Source organism: Cardiocondyla obscurior, linkage group LG05 (genome assembly GCF_019399895.1).
Source record: "Cardiocondyla obscurior isolate alpha-2009 linkage group LG05, Cobs3.1, whole genome shotgun sequence".
Classification (NCBI taxonomy): domain Eukaryota; kingdom Metazoa; phylum Arthropoda; class Insecta; order Hymenoptera; family Formicidae; genus Cardiocondyla; species Cardiocondyla obscurior.
This window is the reverse complement of record NC_091868.1, coordinates 6,061,330-6,081,678: the sequence shown is the minus strand read 5'-3', so window position 1 is coordinate 6,081,678 and position 20,349 is coordinate 6,061,330. Positions and strand designations below refer to the sequence as shown.

At 36.1% G+C, this 20,349-nt stretch overlaps 2 protein-coding genes across 5 annotated transcripts in view; one reads left to right on the top strand and one right to left on the bottom strand.

Moving 5' to 3' along the window:
* Positions 1 to 354: 354 nt before the first annotated feature.
* Positions 355 to 16,691, top strand: Daam (disheveled-associated activator of morphogenesis-like protein). 3 transcript variants are annotated; one of them, XM_070657063.1, is made up of 12 exons: positions 355 to 774; positions 9,853 to 9,960; positions 10,119 to 10,427; positions 10,507 to 10,731; positions 10,908 to 11,505; positions 11,580 to 11,854; positions 11,994 to 12,326; positions 12,804 to 13,279; positions 13,405 to 13,841; positions 13,912 to 14,039; positions 14,105 to 14,275; positions 14,352 to 16,691. In XM_070657063.1, the coding sequence occupies exons 2-12, from the start codon at positions 9,919 to 9,921 to the stop codon at positions 14,619 to 14,621; spliced, it is 3,264 nt and encodes a 1,087-aa protein (XP_070513164.1). In that variant the 5' UTR covers positions 355 to 774; positions 9,853 to 9,918; the 3' UTR covers positions 14,622 to 16,691. The 3 variants fall into 3 exon arrangements, with proteins under 3 accessions (XP_070513164.1, XP_070513163.1, XP_070513162.1); XM_070657062.1 differs by lacking the exon at positions 355 to 774 and adding an exon at positions 7,433 to 8,520; XM_070657061.1 differs by lacking the exon at positions 355 to 774 and adding an exon at positions 8,552 to 9,439.
* Positions 16,692 to 16,875: 184 nt separating this feature from the next.
* The window catches only part of LOC139102901 (visual system homeobox 2), a 39,658-nt gene continuing 36,184 nt past the window's right edge, over positions 16,876 to 20,349 (bottom strand). The window contains exons 6-7 of one of the 2 annotated variants that reach the window (XM_070657094.1): positions 19,685 to 19,861; positions 16,876 to 19,524 (exon numbers count right to left, since the gene is read on the bottom strand). In XM_070657094.1, coding sequence (XP_070513195.1) covers positions 19,361 to 19,524; positions 19,685 to 19,861 — 341 coding nt within the window. In that variant the 3' untranslated portion in view covers positions 16,876 to 19,360. Of the gene's footprint in view, positions 19,525 to 19,684; positions 19,937 to 20,349 lie in introns of both variants that reach the window. The other variant, XM_070657093.1, reaches the window with a different exon arrangement.

Below are 20,349 nucleotides of genomic sequence, written 5' to 3'. Positions count from 1 at the left end.
ACGTAAAAGGGACCTATTATAGTTTTATATATATTAATTGTTTCATAATAATTTTTCTATATCGCGTTACACTATGTAAGTTCTGTTGAAACTTTCGCACTGCAAAACACTGCCATTTAATATGCGGCGAGTGCGGCGAGAATTATAATCCGCATCTCGATACGCGTATGCTGTCGCGCTTGTTCGATTCGAGAGATCGACTCGGCAAGTACGCGATCGCACGAGAGATAAAACTGCGGAGTGCGCCGTCGCCTTTACGATGATGATGCCGTCGTCGACGTCGGTTTGACGTCGGCGCAGTGCGTCGTCGCGTAACTAGAGCCGCTCTGCCCGTCGGGTCGACGATCTATCCGATGGCAAGCCAGTGTTCCGACTTTTCTCGACTTTTACGTCGCGCGTCCTGCTTCCGTCCCGACGCCGTAACCGCCGTCGCCGTTGCCGCCGCCGCCGCCGCCGCCACCTCCACCGCTATCGTCGTCGCGTTATCGTCACGTTCTCATCAAATCGTTAACGTCAGCGTCGCTTGAGCGCACAAATTATCCCTCTACCAACGGTTGTCGCGAGAATTTTACGCGTTAATTAAACGCTGCTCCGTGATTTCTATCGGCCGGCCTGTTCGCTCAAGACATTCGTCGTCAGATTTTCGGAGATGTCCAATGTTGATCTTATAAACACCATGATATGAGAAACCACCGGGACATGTGTCTTTCCGCTGTCTATTGATCGACGCGGTCCGACCGGCGCGACCATACCTCGCTGCCTACAGAAGATCTGGTAAGGGCTCTTTAATTCCTATCCTCTTTCACGATTGTCCCAAATAATCAATCGAAAATTTAATGCATAATAATTTTTATTTTATTTTAATTTTTTTTTATTAAAATGCATCTTGTAGGTACGAGCTTTCTTTACCGGAATAATATTAATCATAATTATTCTTGTTTATTTCAAAACAAATGCATCATTTTTCTTGCCGTGACAGTATTATTTTAAATGCATAATTAAGTATATTCTAATTACTGTGATAAAAATACAAACCGTTGTTTTTGAACGATCGGTCAGCAAGAACAACTTAATAGCCATTAAAGTGATAAGGTACCGCATCTTAATTAATACTCGTCCGTCTATGCGCTAATAAAATAGTATGATAAAATCGATGACTTTGCATTTACATTGCAAGAGCAAAAACCGCCATGTGGGTTATCGACCACATCTGTCAGTTCCCTATACGCATACATTGTGCACCTTTAAAGCTTCCCTCATATGAGACCCCCATCGACGAGGAACAACTGATAATCTCAGGCATTTTTTGGCAAATTAATTTATTCGGAGAATAATCGATATAAATTTATTAAATACGTATATACGCGCTGTACCAGGCGAACGATATTAGCACGAATTTGCAATTCTGTTTTCTGAACATGGCAAATATTTGATCTCGTTTCTATTTAAAATAAAAATATTTCAAACTTTGTTTGTGCAAATATAAAAATATGATATTTGTTATAAAGTCATGGAATCAGCTATGGAAAAATTAAAGAGCAATCAGAGAACGTTGATTTTAAATACGCAAAATGATATATATATATAGGTATATAAAAATACGGACAAATTGAAATAGGCGACGATGTGCGTGTGATTACTTTATAACACGTTGTGTAATGATTGCCCGTCATCAGTGCTATGTTGTCATCGTACGCATAACGATTCGATACTGGCCGCGCGAATATGATCTCTACACAATCGCAAATTACAGCTGCTGAGACAGCACAGTCATTCGGCAATTAGTAGCAATTGACAACAATTAAGACTAAAAGTCGGAACCGTCGTGATTTTATATCACGTTCGTAATACGCAACAACGAGCAATGTCGTTCAACTTGAATTCTGAAATGACCAGCGACGTGATTAATATGGTTTAATTTTTTTTTTCTTTTTCTTTCTCTTTTTTTTCTTTTTTTTTTTTTAAACGTTTGGCACGAAGCGTTATTTATTCTCGGTTTAATATATTTTTTATAACGCGTTGAACTACGTAGGTAGCGGCGAAATATATACACAAAGGTCGGCGGCCGGCAAGTCGGCAGTCGGCCTTGAAGTGTACAGTCGCGCAACTTGACGTCACGAGTCCCGCATTCCTTTGCCGGTAGCCGAACGATACAGTTAGCGGAGCTTCATATATGCGTAGCCGAGAAGTAAATACTTGTATCGAGTTTGGGAAAAAGTATATTGTACGCGGAAAAAAGGGAGAATTTTAATTTATAAAATAATAAAAATTAATATGACATTTAATTTCGAGATGCGGCGTAAGCCAAGCGAGAGAATCGATCGTCGTCTGTCAGAGAGAAGGTTTTGAAGTTCGGTTTAATTTAAAAATCGGGATCTTTAAATTTATCGTGCTGCAAGTAGCTGTCTACAAGTTAGTTCGATTATTAATTTAATAAAAAAATGTAAGAATCGTTATTTTAATATAATTAAAAAGAGATAATTATTCCAAACGTTGCTCCGCCGGTGCTCGATGTTCATCCGGGACTTGCTCCTCCTGTCAGATACGCGCGCGAATTGAACTTTCTATTATATAATATTGAAATATAATATTAAGTCGATATTACAATCGATTTGATTTTCATCCTCTTACCGAGAGCAGTTTATTAATTAATTTACGATGCGCGACTCGGAACACATCTCGCACGCCGCGAGTTTTTTTAATTCTACACAGATAAGGGCGTGATACAAAAAAGAAAAAAAAATAACGTGCATACTTCGATTTATCGCGAATCTGGGATCTATGTGAATACGTCGCGATATTCGATTAAATCACTCAATTATAATTTCCGTAATTATCTTTAAAAAATTAATTAATCAAATTAACCAACGTCCGAACGTAATGACGCGGGCGTAGCGCGCGCTCTGTAACCTTTCGTGAAATAAAACGGTATAAATTTTATTATAGGAAGGTAGGTTAACGAGTAATGTCAGTGGTTGAATTTTCGAACAGATGTTTAGTCTACAATGCAAGGGTCCAGTTCCCCTACGGAAAGTTACGCCGAGAACTACCCCTCATTGATGACGGCACACGAGTGCAGCATCAACAGTACCCACGACAATAGCCCTACTATTGCTACCTCTAGCCCTTTTGAGCTGAAGGGACACGTGGCTTGTGCTTGCTTGGGAACAAACGCGCACAGACACGCTCGCGTAATGCGTGTGTACGTTTCGGAGTAAAATTTACAGACTCCCTCGGTCAGTCTTAGTGCTCAGTGTACCACGCGAACAGTTCGTACGAATGACAGTTTATAGAGCCGTTGCAAATATGTGTTATAAAAAATTCATAGCACACGCGCGTTTTGTTCGGAATACATAATGTTGCGTCAAGAAAATTAACATTACGTGATAATAGAAATTAATAATGAGTGCCGTTCATAAAAGAAAAAGCGTGCGCAAATTCGGATTTATATGTTCAAGACTTTATCGGTATTTGTTGGATTAAACGCGACGTTACTAATTACGTGCGACGCATGTTGATTCAGTTGTGAAACAACTGGCGATTTTATTTTCACTTATTTCTCGTAACATTTATATGTAAAAATATATCAAGAGCCTCGATATGGAAATTTAAAGGTACAGTCTATTATTTAAAAATACAGTGATTTAAAATACACGATTGAAATATAGTAATTTAGTAGTTATTTAATTATTTAACAAAATGTTACGAAAAGATTGAAATATAAATATTGTTTTAGTAATATGAAAAATATTAATTATTTAGCGCACTAGTAGGCAGTTATAGAGATTTATATTTCTGTAGGAAGTCAAAGAGCGACATTTTAAACATACGTACTCGCACGTGTGAACAGTTTAAGTGGCATATTCTAACGTAAACAGATAATGTAATTGACAATTGTGAAGCGGACGTAGTAGCAATTTCGCGCCAGCCGCAGAAGGACACGGCGTCGCCGTTAGGGAGTTGTTGGTCTACAAATTTCCTGTTAAAGGAAATTGTTTTTTTTTTAATCGCTAATGGATAACTTATAAGAGTTCGGGAGTTGTGAGATTTTTCGATCGAATTGGTTATTAACGGGTATACCGCTGGCTATCGTATAATAATGTTATTTCAATATTCTAACATACCGTCGTACATTATTACGATACTAAAAAAATTAAAAAAAAATTAAAAAGTAAATATTTCAATTCTTAAGCTTTAGCTTAACTATTCTATTTTAAATAATATGTAATTGTTATAATATTTCCGGCGTTACTGACTAATAATTGTAACCTGCACCATATGCAACAACCAGAGTTAATTCAAATTAAATAGTTAAATTAAAAAGAATAATTAAAATAAATTTCTCCTGTTATCAGTATCTGAAATTATATAATTGGTGATTATGTAACTATTTTCTAACCGCAGAGCACATGGTTTTTCACGTCTGCCACGCTTTCCGCATCGGGGAATAATTATTCCTGCGGAAACTTATTTCCGTAAGATACATAATTATCAACGCATCGTAACGTTATTAATGATGTTGATACGTACGTACCACGCGATACCTTGCATCGTTACTGAAAGCATATTTCGTCATTTACGTCAAATTGCAATACGCATATATATAAATGCGTACATTACAATTCTTTTTATATTCGGGTATAGGAGTTTCTAATAAATTTCTACACCTTACAAATACCTCTTTTTTCTTTTAAATAATTTTTGAACCGATGTCTTCCAACGTGATAAAAATTATCTCGCAGAACTAAAATTAATTGATAGCTAATGGGACGATTAAACGACGCGAGTAATTTATTTAACCGCGTATGTAACTCAAAAAGGAATCCGCAAAATATGTTAGGCGTGGTGTGAATGCATTCATGTTCTTCATCTACTGAAAGCATGTCAGGTCAGTAGAGCCGATATTTTTAGATTGTTATATAAAGTTCCGCCAATCCAAACGGGCAATTTTTCAGACGTTTTTGTTGCATTCCGTTCGCGATTGTGGAAACTTGGCGCACGAAGGAATGTTGCCACTTGTGGGAACCAGCGGGTCTTTTACATTCGCCCGGTGGGGAGCGATGATAGCCGCAATGGCAAATTGGAAAGGACGTTGATAAGCGAGTGACCGCGAATTTATTTTACAGCCACGTGAAGTTATCCTTTATCGGCGACTCCGTCACGATAATAAATCACATCTTGCCGGCAGCCGCTCTAAACTGCAAATGTAGATCTCGTTCACCGCGCCGAAGAGCACTTTTGGCATACTTACGCGGCATTAAGAATATTACTTATGGATACGCGCGTAAATTCGAAAGAGATAAATTCCCCGTCGATTAAATTGCGTGAAGAATCTAGGCAATGGGAGAAGTATTACGAGAATTGTACGCGCGCACGTATTATCACCGATTTAGTGACATTTAATATTAAATTCTGTCAAACGTCCGTCTTCACGTGGGCCGTCTTGGCAAATTTTACAAACGGACGTTGAAAGCGGAGCAACATATTCAAGACAAATATTCATATACGTGCTAAGAAAGCAATTGACAATTGGTCTTTTTGAAATGTTAACGCGTAGTACGGCGTCGAGCCTTCTCTCCTCAGGTAGCAAATATTAAAATGCGTCTCCTATATCGCAGCACCGTTAACGTATGTGCCGGCACAACCACTCACTAAATTTATTCTAAAACGCACCTCAGGTCAGTGTGTCACGATTTGTATTGAAGAGCAAGTTAAGGCGCGCTGCCTTCCGAGAATGTCACCTGCGTCTCATTTGACAGATTACTTCTTTTTTTTTTTTTTTTTTTTCCTCTCATCCAGATATTAATAATTTATTAATGTAAGAAAACATTTGAACGCCGGCATTTAATGTTTGCTTTTCATATTTCACACGGTCTCGAGTACAGTTTTACAATGTTAAGCAAGTAATTTAGTTTTAAATTGACTAACTGCTACGTGCGTTTATTAAAATGATCTACGCGAATATTGGGTCGATCAAAAACATGATACAGCTGATTATATTTGGGATGTAATCGGTGTACGAATCTTTGAGAGCAAGACGGAGAACATAATATCATTGCGGCGGTAGGGAAAGGAAGATATCGCGTAACGGGTCTTTTCTTCAGTAGGTCGATACGTGCAATAGTTGACACCGATTAGAATGCCACGGAAAATGCATTTGTGTGTACATTTATTATTAGTGTATGTCCATGAATATTTTTCAATGCACGTTCGAAGCTGCTTTTTTTTCTAATGGATCATTTTTTATATATTATAAACAAACTAAATAGCCTAAAGAAATGATAAAAGAAAGAAAACTCCGGTACTTCTATAAGTAATTATATCGATTACTTTAATTGAAAAAAAAAAAATTCTTTTAATCAAATTATATCGTACACATACGAGCCATATGCGTACGCTATAACAGTTAAAAGAAACACTTTCACTACGCGACGAATTTAAACGAATATAATTTTAAACAATTCAATGAACAGCTTTCTAATGCTATTTAAATAATTATAATATTTAATATTATATTATTATTTAATTATGTTATATCAGTTCGATCGGTGACTCTTCCGAATCGATGCAATCTGTGATATCGATAAGCTGTTAACAATTTAAAAGATGCAAAGACGATACCGCAGCAAGAATTAGCTTCGAGATAGAGATTTGGTAAAAGGATAGCAATGGAATCTTTTTCTTTCTTCCCTACTTCTCCACCCATCTTCTCTCAGTTATGCAGGAGGAAAGCATAAAACTGCATGCGCAGGAGAGAAGGAAAAAATATTCTGGCGGTCGTGCGCTTTATTTTTCCTCCTGAAAAACCAGTCGTCGCGCATCGGCGACTAAGAGACGAGAGTGCATTCCGCTTGGCAAGGCTGCCACCGCAGGACGGACGTTTTCTATCGTGTGTCAAGTCCACGACGACACAGCGGATCATCATGAAGAGGAAGCAACGAATGCGATTTAGGACCCGACGTATTAAGCTCTCACTCTCGTAACATTTACTCGGCGTGCATGGCATACAATGAGCTAGTCCTGCTTGCGACACTTTCCTCTTGATTCCTCGTGCATAAGAATATTAATTAAAAATTTCGCTATCTTATTGCCTAACTCACAGCGATGATGATATAGAACTCACGATCACTGAACTTTGATATTATAAAATCCCTGGTGTTTCAAATGGAGTTTTAATAAATGAATAGGATATTTAACATCAGGTTATTTGATTTTTTTAAACTAAAGCATTTTTAATCATAAAAATTGTGATGTTATAAATTAAATTAGTGTTGAAAGAAAAAGTATAGAGAGCAATTATTAAGGAAAAAAAAAAAAAGAAACGTATGTTTTTGCTTCTTTGGAATAAAAATATAAATCTGTTACTAAAAGAGAAAAAAGTATTCGTTGAATAAGATGATATTTCCGCGACGATATTTTTACAATCTTTCTTTCTTTCTCATTAGATCACAATTTTTATTAATGCAGAATATAAATTCGATTTCTTTTTCTGGTGAATTACGACAAATAATATTGGCGGGCTTATATCAGGCCAGTATCGATTGAAGTATTCGTGACGAAGAAATCCTAGCGCGCAAGTAGGCCCCCCTTCTTTCCAGGGTCCAGTGGGGGGACCCCTATGTGCACCTGTGCAGGTTGAGAAGGTGTGTTGTATTTTCACCTGGCAGTTCAACCTACAATCGCGAGCAAGAACGTTCCGCGGGCGAGATCGTCCGTTATCTCAGTCGAAACGAACGAAAAAGTCGGGCCATCGCTATATTTATAATTGCATTTTCATCAATCGTTGCTCGTTTAAATTGTCGGACTTTTTAATAATTATACATACTTGTGAAACACTTTGACGAGTGAACAATTTTGCTTTTTGCTTGTTATCACGTTATGTAGTCAAACATTTGATTGTTTTTCAACAAGAATCGACCTAAATTATTATAAATAGATAAAAAAAAGATTAACGAAAGATTCCTCATGATACTCCAGAAAACACTTTTATCTTTTTAATAAAACGCTCTCAAAATATACTTTTATAAAATATTGTAGTAATTAAAGTTAAAAAAATATATGAATACACAATGAGTGATTTAAAGTGTTTTGAATTAATAAGTTTTCACTTTGTTAATGTGATCAGGAAGGTAATAGTAATTATTAATTTATAATAATAAAGTCTGTGTGCAAAGACTTTACTTAAAAAAAAGAATTTAATGCCGTACGTAACGTGAGTGATCTACAAATTAAGTTTAACAAGACAATAGAATTTTATCATTGCTACCTCAAAACAAGATTAAGTTTAAATTAGAGTGCCTTGAAATGTTTTAAGTTTTAAATCCGTAGATGCAATTTAATTCGGTGATGTGATTTTCTGCAACCGTTTGTAATTATCCGCGTATGAAGCAAGCAACTTTTGAACGGGAAATCCGACGCAAGACTCGAGTCTTGATTTAAAAGAGGATAATCTTTGACGAAGAAGTTGACAAAATTAAAAAAATGGATACCATGCTGGAGAAAATGGGAAAACTGAATCTGGTAATGATTGCAATTAAAATAATGAAATATTATAAGCTGTTATGGCACGCCGTTACGAAATAGAAGTCTGAATAATAATTGCCGCTGCACTGTAAATTGTACTGCAATCTCTCAATTACGTTAGGGCTAAAATTAATAATCATACAATTCTGCATTCGTCAACGCTCTCTGCTTTTACTTTTTTTTACTTTTACTCGACGTGTCGTATGATTGACCCGTTGATCTGATTTATATTTTATAATATATTATTGGCGAGTACTCTTAGATTGAATGTCGATATCACTATTGCGATCGAAAAATCTGCACGCTTTCTGAGTTTCTTACTCATTTCACGGACAATACATCGAATAATTCACGCTACTTTAGGTATTTTCGAAAGTACATTGCCATGTAGATTGAACGTAGGCAATTGCCAATAATCATTTTATTTTATTTGTAACGTATATACTAACAAGCGTTATATTTTATGAAGTTTTTTTTATTTTTTTTTTCTTTTGTTTTATGCAAAACTGACCAGCTGATTTTATCGAGGACATTACAATGATATGCATAGTCGCGCGATAACTAGTGCACGATAATTGGCGTTTTGTTCTTTTTCTGGCGCGATAAGAATTTCAACGTGGAAGATAAGAGAATGTCTTACTTATAAAATTGGTCGGCAGCTCGAATTCTCGAGTATTTAGCTGCGTACGAGCCGTAGTGGCTTTATCTCCAATGTGTGTAAAAGTGAAAATCGCGATTAATCGTGGAAACGTTTACGATCGAAATCGTGCCGATGCTCCGGGCTACTCTTTCACTTGATTATAACGTACGAAAAAAAGTGATCCGACTGATAGATACTGACATGTCTTTCAACGGCGAGAATCGGGATATCGAGTCTTGTCCGGAGTCTAAAACCGAAAAGTCGCGTTCTTTTCATGTAGGTAAATCGAGTTAAAAAGAAATTTCGGTCGCATCGAATCTTGATTTAGAATTGATTACTATTTTCCAACACGTTGCCCGCCGCGTTCATATTTTAATTAAAACAATTTTGACCACGAGGACGCGACGAGTCAAATATAAATCTAACTACGAATTGAAATTGATTTCTTACGTTAGACGCATTTTATATTTATTATCTAAGATGCAGACGCTTTAATTAGCGCCATCGACAAATGACATGTATCGAAATTAAGACACATTTTAAAGTAAACTATTAAAACAAAATGTATTCCGTAAAAAAAAAAAAACAAGCGAAACAAATCGATATTTTAAACGTTGCTTTTTGTGATAAGTTTTCAGCGGATCCATTATTATAAGTAGATAAATTCTGAAGTTTCTTGTGATTTTCAGAGGATTCCGAATTGTCCTGTGAAAAATTCACAGCCTTTGAAGGAATTTGTTGGCCGCTGCCAAACAATGCCATCGCGAGTGAAAAAATCGTTTTGCGGTTGCCTCCAGGTAAAAATGTCAAGAACAATTTTTATGTATAACGTTACGAACGCATATAATTAAAGGTTACCGCTACGTGTGTACTTATTAATTTAATGTTACTTACATTTGATTTGTAATATCATGCGTGACACGGCAGACTGTAGTAATCTAGTCGCTCTTTGTAGGATGACGAGCCACCGGAAATCACGTATTGCGTTGTGGAACACACGGGTACGCTCACGCTACAAGCAATGACACCGACCTTACCAATGCCGGCCGAGGAAGAGCTGAATAAAATGTTCCTCGAGCTTGTCGACGAGCTCGATCTGACGCAAACTAATCGGCAAGCGGTTTTGGCACTGCCAGCTAACAAAAAGTGGCAGATATATTGCTCCAGGAAAGGTAACGACACCTTGGACAACGGAGGTTTACGCACCACCGATCTTAGCGGTGATCCTGAGGATTATATCAATAGATTGAAAATAATAGCAAATGTGAGTGAGGAAAACTTGCTGGAATAACGCCTTGATTGATCATTAATTTACATGATAATTTATTAAATGTTGTGCATAGAATTCTTTCCCAGAGGAAGATGAGGAGGTATCGAATCAAATGCGCCAAGCGGAAGCTTTAAAGACTGCTCTGAGGACACAGCCGCACAGCTTCGTTCTCAGATTTATAGAACTAGATGGTTTAAATGCTTTATTACAAGTACTAGGAACTATGGATACTGAGGCAGCTAACAGTAATCTTCACACTAGTGTTATAGGATGTTTAAAGGCTTTAATGAATAATTCGGTGAGTTGATACTGTCATTAAAAAAATTTAAAAAAATATATTTATCAACGAAATGAAAATATTTCGTTATCGTTAAATGAATAGTTAATTTAATTGCGTATCTTGCTAAAATAAAAATAATAATAATAATTTTTATTTCTTCTATGGTTTGTATTCGGGTATCTAATCGTCTGCAGAATGGCAGAGCGCACGTGCTGGCACATCCAACGGCAATTAACACGATATCGCAGTCGCTCGCGTCCGAGAATATAAAGACAAAAATCTCCGTACTAGAGATACTCGGTGCAGTTTGTCTGGTACCAGGCGGTCACCGGAAAGTTTTGGAGGCCATGCTGCACTTCCAGCAATATCATTCCGAAAGAACGCGCTTCCAATGTATAATTAATGATCTCGACAAAAACTTTGGCATCTATAAAGACAATTTGTCCCTGAAAACGGCGATTATGTCGTTTATCAATGCCGTGCTGAACTACGGACCTGGTCAAGTGACGCTAGAATTTAGGCTACATCTAAGATACGAGCTACTGATGCTTGGCATACAACCTATTATAGAGAAACTGAGAAAATACGAGAACGAGACGCTCGATAGGCATCTCGATTTTTTTGAAATGGTACGAAACGAGGACGAAAAAGAACTCGCCAGGAAGTTCGAAAAGGAACATGTGGATACTAAGAGTGCCAGTGCCATGTTCGACCTTTTGCGTCGGAAACTCAGCCACACTGCAGCTTATCCACATCTTCTTAGCTTACTCGAACATTGCCTTTTACTGCCACGTAAGTTTTTCAACCGATAGACATTATTTTTATTTATTTAACATATATTGTAATACAAATTAATATCTTTTTAGTGGATTATGGCTCGCATCCTCAGCACTGGTTGCTGTTTGATCGAATCGTTCAACAAATCGTTTTACAGTCTGAAAGCAACGAAACGGGCTTAATAAGAAACCCTGATGTGGCCCCAATTGAAATAAACGTAAAAGAGATCGTTCATCTTCTCGCAAAAGAGGAAGAACTGGTTGCAGCGAGGAAAAAGGCTGAAGAAATGGAACGCGAAAATTTAGACATGTCCACGAGATTGGCTAAAAAAGAGCAAGAACTCGATTTACGAACTCAAGAAAAGGTACAAATTTTTAATACGGAATAAATTGCATTGCTGTTATATTTAAAACGAGATAGAAAATTTAAATAATCATTTAGTAGTTGATAACTATTTAATATTTTTTACTGCATATAACCGTAAAATTTGTGGGTATTTATAGGAAGACATCGAAGCGAGTCTGGCAAGAATCAAAGAGCGTCTTGAAAAAGAGACGTCAATGCACATAGAGACAAAGCAAAAGATTTCCGAATTGCAAGACGACATTGAGACGTTGTCGCGACAAATTAATAACGAGAAATCCGAAAGGAAACGTCTGGAGCAGCTAGTAGCTTCGGGAAGTTTGCCGGACGACGCGAAAGCCACTCTGAAAATTGTGGAAGACGAAGTACTCGAAAAACTCGAAGCTAAACCTACCCCGCCGCCTCCTCCCCCTCCTCCTTTAGCACCACCGCCACCACCTTGTTTAATGCCGACTGCTCCTCCACCTATGAAGGTTATTATTGCTACGTTCCTTAAGATTACGTGTTATTAGATAGAATAATTAATTTTAATTAAATGGTTATTTTAATGAACAGAATGCTTTCGCAGCATACACTTAAGTACGTTGGGTTGCCTGTCTGCTCATCGACGTGGGTACACTGAAAGGCCGGTATAACGTTTGCCGCGACGACGACGGCTAACGTAGTGTGCGTCGAATCTCACATGAAACGCGCGCGTACGTGTGTTACGGAGCACCGGTCACAGAGGACTGAGAGAGAACGCGGCCTACTACACCTCCCCGCTCTCGGCGGCCGAGAGTACGAGAAGTCACGTACGCCAGCCGCCGTCGCCGCTCGTCGCAGCAAAATGCTATATCTACCTTTCAGTGTATTATACATATATGCCCACATGTCGGTAAAAGATAAGCCAACCCAATTTACTATAGTGGCGTTGCGGTGGACCCCTATAAGTTTTTCATTCGATATTGCAGGTGGAGATAATAAAGAACGTTCCGCAGCCAAGCAATCCTTTGAAATCGTTCAACTGGTCAAAAATACCTGAGCAAAAGTTACAGGGTACGATATGGTCAGAGCTGGACGATTCGAAGCTTTACAATGTGATGGATCTCGAGTCGATCGACAAGATCTTTTGCGCTTATCAGAAAAACGGTGTTCCCACAGAAGGCTCGATCGAGGATCTGAGAACGTTAGGAAAGAATAAAAAGACTATGTCGGTAGTCGATTCGAGAAGAGCGCAGAACTGCACTATACTGCTGTCGAAATTAAAATTGTCCGATAATGAGATTACCAGAACAATATTGTCGATGGACCAGCAAAATATTTTGCACATCGATATGGTCGAGCAATTGCTAAAATATACACCGACCTCGGAAGAAGCCGCTCTCTTAGATATCCATCAAAAGGATCTACAAAACAGAGCTGACTGCTTTTTATATCAAATATCAAAGTGCGTTATATTTGTGACGTGTTGAATTTTTGTCGACTTGTTTTATGTTCTCTCATCAACGTAATAATACCAAGTTTTACTTGGCGACAATGAAATTTACGAGATGTCAACTTTTCTGTCTTTAGGGTGCCGCATTACGAACAAAGATTACGTTCTCTCCATTACAAAAAGAAATTCGCAGCTAGCATTGCGGAACTTACGCCGAGGATGCGAGCGGTTTTAGAAGCAAGCCGACAAGTAGCCAGATCCCGAAGGCTTCGAAAACTTTTGGAATTAGTTTTAGCACTGGGAAATTACGTGAACCGCGGAAACGCGCGGGGTAACGCGTGCGGTTTCCGATTAGCTTCTTTGAACCGTCTAGTCGACACCAAGTCTTCTTGTTCTAAGGGCACGACTTTGCTGCATTACCTCGTACAAATGCTCGAAGCTAGATTTAGAGAGGTCTTAGAAATCGAAGAAGATATGCCGCATGTTCGAACAGCTGCTAAAGTTAGTATGGCCGATTTGCAGAAAGAAGTGGCTAATTTGAAAAACGGACTGCAGGATGTTCAACGAGAAATAGGTTAATATTAATTTTAAGATGCGCAGAATAATGAGTAATAAATAATTTGTTACCTGTATTATTCTTTTAGAATTTCATCGAGGTCAATCTCAGGTACTTCAAGGTGATATGTTTTTACCTGCTATGAGGGACTTCCAGGCGCAAGCCACATGTAGATTAGCAGAGGCGGAAGATTTATTCCAAGATATGAAAACTAGGGTAAAAATTAATGATTTATCGCGTGTGGTTGTTATAACTATCTCAATGTAATTTTATTTAAACAGTTTGATCGAGCAGTGAGATTATTTGGCGAAGACTCAGCTGGCGTTCAGCCTGACGAATTCTTTGGAATTTTTGAAAACTTTTTACAAGCTCTAGCTGAAGCAAGGCAAGATGTCGAAAATATGAGGAAGAAAGTCGAGGAGGAAGAACGTAGAGCAAAACAGGAACAAGAAGTTAGCGACATTTTTATCATGTGTCACGTATGCTATACATAAAATATGAACTATATTATATTATAATTTATTACAGCTCCGGAAGAGAACGATAGAGAGAAAGAATTCGCGAGAGGGTATACTAAACAGCATATCACTAAGTAAGAAAAACGAAGCAAACAGTAATGGACAGCAAAATGATAACAAAGGCGAATTCGATGACTTGATATCTGCACTTCGAACTGGTGATGTGTTCGGCGAGGATATTGCTAAATTTAAAAGATCAAAACGACGACCTGTTACACCTAGCGGTCAAGAATCACGCAGGCACAGTACACACAAGGAAGATTCACGAGAACGTCATTAAAACACCAATAAATCCGTCAAACTTGAAAAGAACGTCATTTTTCAGTTTAAACTTTTTCACAAAGCAATTTGTTAAGATTGTACCGAGTTTAAAGGCAAGCATGATAAATAGTATAATTACGAATATATTTTATGAAAACTAATTACAGTTAACATTCCATAAATTATTATACTTGTAAGCGTTTTGCAAATAATTTGTTGTTATATACGAAAGTCATATTAATTTAATAGTAGTTTTATACATATCTATATGAGACATTAAATTCTTTTAAACTTAATTTTAAATTTGGAAACACTTTTTATTTTTAAGTAATTAAAAAAAAAATTTTTACAGAATATATCAAACATGTGTAAATTTGCCATATTCATGTCTCAAATATAAATGCAATAATGTTTATCGTAAAACAAGAATCTATGAGATAAAATTAATGTCAGCAGTTTTGCAGTAAGTTTTTGTAACAAATTAAATGTAACTCTGTAAATTTTAGATTTTATTAATATTGATCGAGTAATAAATTTTCAATTATTGTAATTTAATATGGTTAACTTAATATAAAAGAAAATGTCATACATTTTTCAAAGGACAAAAATTGTACGAAAGTAAACTATATTTTCTGTGAAAAGTATAATAATTTTAATCAATTTGTAACAGTTAACATACAAAACTGCAATTACACATTATAATATTTAAATATAGCGATTCAACGAATAAAACAATTTTTAGTTCATTGTTGGCACTTTATCACAAAATAATATAAAATAATGTTAAAAACAAAGAAATACGATTAGAAATGGCCAAGTAATTGAATAATACATATTGAGTATTGTGCAATTTATTTTGCAATCTTTTTATCTCGAAGAGGTATTTAGCATATCAATTTTCTAATAGTTTTTAATTGGAAATGATGTACATTAGAGAAAGATGTAAATTTTAACTTATAAATAGAACATTTTGTAAATTAATGCAAAATTAAATACAGTATCTTTTTTTTAACCTAATAATTATGCTTTTAAACGCATCTCTTTTTTAAATAGAGAAATAGAAAAATAATAAATTTGCATCGAATTATATAAGTGAACTGAATTATTTAATATAAATACATTAACTGGAATAGATAAAATATTTATAAAAGTCCATTGTGAAAAATATGTTGCATCAAAATCAAACTAATGACATAAATTATTTATATAATATATATTTAAGATGTATTTATTATTTATAAAAATCTACGGCAAGTTTTAATTTTATTTTATCGAATAATTTCGTCTTGCGCAAATGTGATAAAAATTTTTATAAAATTGTCCTACGACATGCAAATCTATTTCATAGAATACTTGAAATACGAGTGATAATAATCAAAAGAGTAATTTTTTTATTGACAAAATAGTACCAATACTTACCTAATAGCAAACAGTTTGAAGGCCTAGACACTCACTGACTGCCACTGAAATGCTTCCGAAAAACGAAAAGTCTGATTTTCTAATTGTAACGAAGTAATACGAGTTGAAGACAATTTAGGTATTAAAAAAAATTACGTTACTAGTTAGCTTTGTGTCATTAAGGCTATTTCCAGTTGTAGAAGTAAAATATCATTAAAAAATATTAAAAGCGTTGTATAGTCGATGTTTTGTAAACTTTTTTAAGAACAGTTATCCCTTTTTCGTGGGACCATTAATACTCCAGTACACTCCCACCACTAACGTCTATTTTAGCATTTGGCATTATATGGTCACATCCATTTTATGACACTGCAGATAAAATTACATTTCAATTCGTGTCCATGCTACATCTACAATACGTAGATAATCTTGTATTATGCATACTTACATATTTATTTACGTTCGGATATCTTTCTTTAATTGTAAGATTAAATATTAATTAAAATTGGTATTAATGTATTCCATTGTATGCATTAATAATTGCATAATACATCCACATTTACAAATACATATTTATGTGTATAGCGTATTTATGTAAAAGATTATTTCCCTCTTTAATAAACTCATGATATCAAGATAAAATGCTTACTTTGCAGTTTAATATAATTAATTATTTTTGCGAAGTTATGAAGCGCAAAATATAAATAGAGCATTAAGAAGAAAATATATTTGTTCAGAAATTTTATTTATTACGTATACTAGCCGACTACTATGCATGCGTTGGAACATTTGGATACAGAGAATTTGCTGTAGATCCAAAGTCCATCGTTAAGTGTTCTCACAATAACAGCGGTGTCACTTTCATTATTTTTAAGTTGTTTTTTTTTTTTTTTTTTTTTTGCTAGAGAATGCGTGGTTACTTCATTTTCCATGATCAAGTCTTTTAAATTATATGTTAAGTTATGTGTATAACTTGATAAATCTAAGCCAGACGAAACATATCTCGTCAATGGAAAAAAGATTATAATTTGATGACGAGTGCTTTTACAGCAGTTTCAGTTTATATTTTAGACTTAATAGTAACAAAGAAAGAAAATATATAATAAGTTTTCATATTACATTTGTAAGATTTAAAGAAAAGATAAAATAATGAAGTAATAAATTAATAAAAAAGAAATTTCACTTTTTTGGAATGCTATCTCACTTTTTCGAGTGAAATCTAGCTCGAAAAAAATTTAGAAAATAACTAGTATATTCAGGAAATTTTACCTGCTGAATTTTACAAAAAAATTTTCGTCCGGCTCAATGTATCTCGTAACCACGTTTAATTTTTTTTTTTTTAATATTTACGCATATGTATATATATATATATTTGTATATATATACTTTTTTTATTTATATATTTATGTACAGAAGGCAAATGTCCCGAAACGACGGTGCAACGCGGGAATAAGCTTACTCGCAGAAGAAATGAAAAGCACAAAGATTATATGTGCAATATTTCATCAGCTTTCATTTCATATAATTTTTGAAGGACATACACTGTAAAATTTGTGTGTAACATTACCCAACGAGACACCGACGCTGTCGTGGCTGCCTTTCGTAGACGTTACTAAAGTATATATCTTATTCAACTAAAACTTATATCGATATATTGCACATTTGACAACAGTTACGTTTCTTTTTAAGTACTTGGATATAGGAAGTCATCACTAATAAATTTTTGACTTGCATCCTGTTCTCCCCATCTCTCTTTCCATACGCACACACGTACACACATTTTTGTTTAACGTACACATCTACATGCACACCATCTCTCGCATATTCACTTTATCTCACATACACGTGAATTTAACAATTGAGTCAACTTTCAATGATTGCGTATCATTGTAAACTTGTAAATCTTACAGGGGCGTTTTGTTATATGTACCGTAGAAGTCTTCGAGCTCGTTTATCTTCGATGTGTGTTCGTATATCTTATAATCTCGCTACGCGTTCCACAACCTTATTTTCCTTCTTTCTTTAATGCTTTGCGTTGTTCAACATTCGTTGCAAGTTAACATTTTACAGAGAAAAAAAATGTTCAAGTGTTGCTGTTACGTTTCTCGATGCATGCAGGTGTACACGCAGGTACGCGCACTCAACGCACACGCGCACATACATGCGTACGCTCGCTCACAAAGACATTCGCGCAGAGACACACAATCGCGCTATTAAAAGCAATTAGATTCTAATTAGGTAGTTCCGTTTGCTTTTAATCTGCCGATCAATTAAATTAATCGACCGGGTTCATTAGTCAAAGCCTTGTTCATCGTCGACTCTTTCTTTTTTTTTTTTTTTCCGGAAAAATCATCTTTTAAGTATTCACTTTTGCGTTCGTCAACGACAGGATTCCCTGATTGATAATCTTTTATTGTTTGTTATACAGATCATCAGTAGGCTATTATTTCGTTGATGAGGGTTATGCTTAATAATTAATTTACTTCATTGTTTATTTCACGGTATTCTCCAACGGTATTTCGTTTTGGCGCATTGGCCTTCTTCTCTAAAATACGTGGGAAGCACCGCTTTCGTTGCACCCTGAAAGACAGATATGGCATTTGCTGCGCCGACGGTGGCTAGAGTACGTGATCTTGCAGTGGTGTGCGTCGAGTCTCATACGGTACATGTACCGCAGAACACCGGCCGCCGAAGACTGAGGGCTAAACGCGCCCCGCTACTTTTTCCCTTGTCCTCTCAACTTCTCCCTCGGCTGTCTAGGACCACGTACGCTAGCCGCCGTCGCCGCGGATAACGCTATATCCGCATCCCGGTGTACGTCACATCGTTGCGGAGAATTATGTAAATCCATCTCGATCTATATAGGCCTGCTTTATTTCTACGCGAGATGTGCAGACTTGTTTAATGCAAATTAGGCGCCCCGTTTGTTAATTTATCACGCTTCGTTGTAATTTTGTGCCAGTGAGTGAGTATAGGGTATATCTCCGGACTGCGCGATTAACACTGTGCCGCAGATAATTGCAACAGCAAAAATTCAGAAAACTGTACTTGACGAGGAACGTAGAACATTAGAATTGTGCCGGAACAATCCGAGATCCTTCGTCGCGAGAAAATTTGTTCAATTCGACGCCATCGCTGCAATCTAGCCGCGAGAGATTAATCGCAGAAGTAATCTCTAGCAGGTTCTTATATCTCGAAAAAACCGATCTTCGTTGAGATATTCATTAAAAAAATATCACTGATTTTGAAGTTGGTGCTGTCGATTCATCTACGACAGTCCGCCAGGCAGGACGTGCTTCCGCATCAACAGCAAAAATATCGGACACGGAACTATCAGAAAAAGAGTCTGTATTTTCGCGATTAAACGGAAGTGTGTAACGTGCTTGACTGTGGTGCTGACGGATACGATCCACTTGGAGGCGTCGATGTCGGTTGCAGACTCAGTTGCAATTGATGCTGCTGCGCTTTCGCCCTTAAACAGGCAATACTTTCGTTTCTTAGTTGTTCTGTGTCCTGCACAACATCTGCAAACACGATAACACATTTTATTACAGTCATATTTGTAGTATATTAATCATTTCTTAAATTTTCTTTACTTTACAAAGCATAATTAATAAAGAAATAAATATGTTCGCAAAAAGATATATCAAAATTAAAAATTTTGCAGAACTTGCGGAAACTTACTTGCAGACGACGAAGGTCCCATGCCATCCTGACTCTCTTGTCCGCTCTCCGAACTGGTTGGTCCACCTTGATGATGATTATGATGGGGGCTGCTTCCGCTTCCGTTTTGATCATTGCCGCTGTCCTCTCCGCCGGATTTAAGATGTTCGGCTGCCTCGAGCGATTTCCGATGCATCCCTACAGGTCCACAGTCAATCAGTTCTTGATTATATTCGAAATCTTGATTAAAGCTGCTTGTCTTAGATGATTGAGCTGATAAAAACCAACAGAAAAAATATTCGGAGTTTGTCCCGCCGCTTTAGCTTAAGTGATCTTATCGGAACAGAAAGATAGATTGTTATCCGGTTTTTTTTATAGTAAAAAAGAAAAGCGAAACTATTTTGAAAATAAAATGTAAAAATACGTTTCAAAATTATTTAATGTCTAGCTATACCTACAAAAATCATCCATTAAAAATTTTTTTAATTAAAAGATTTTTATATAAAAGTATAATTACTTTTATATTTTCATAGACATTAAATAATGTATGTTTTTTGTTTTTTTTTTAGCACAAAATCATCATTGTTAATGCAATTTTATGGACAAGATGTTAGATTTCAATTTTAGCGATAAAAGAGAAAGAGACAGCATGATTGATGTAATTTTAATTTAATCATTTTAGATTA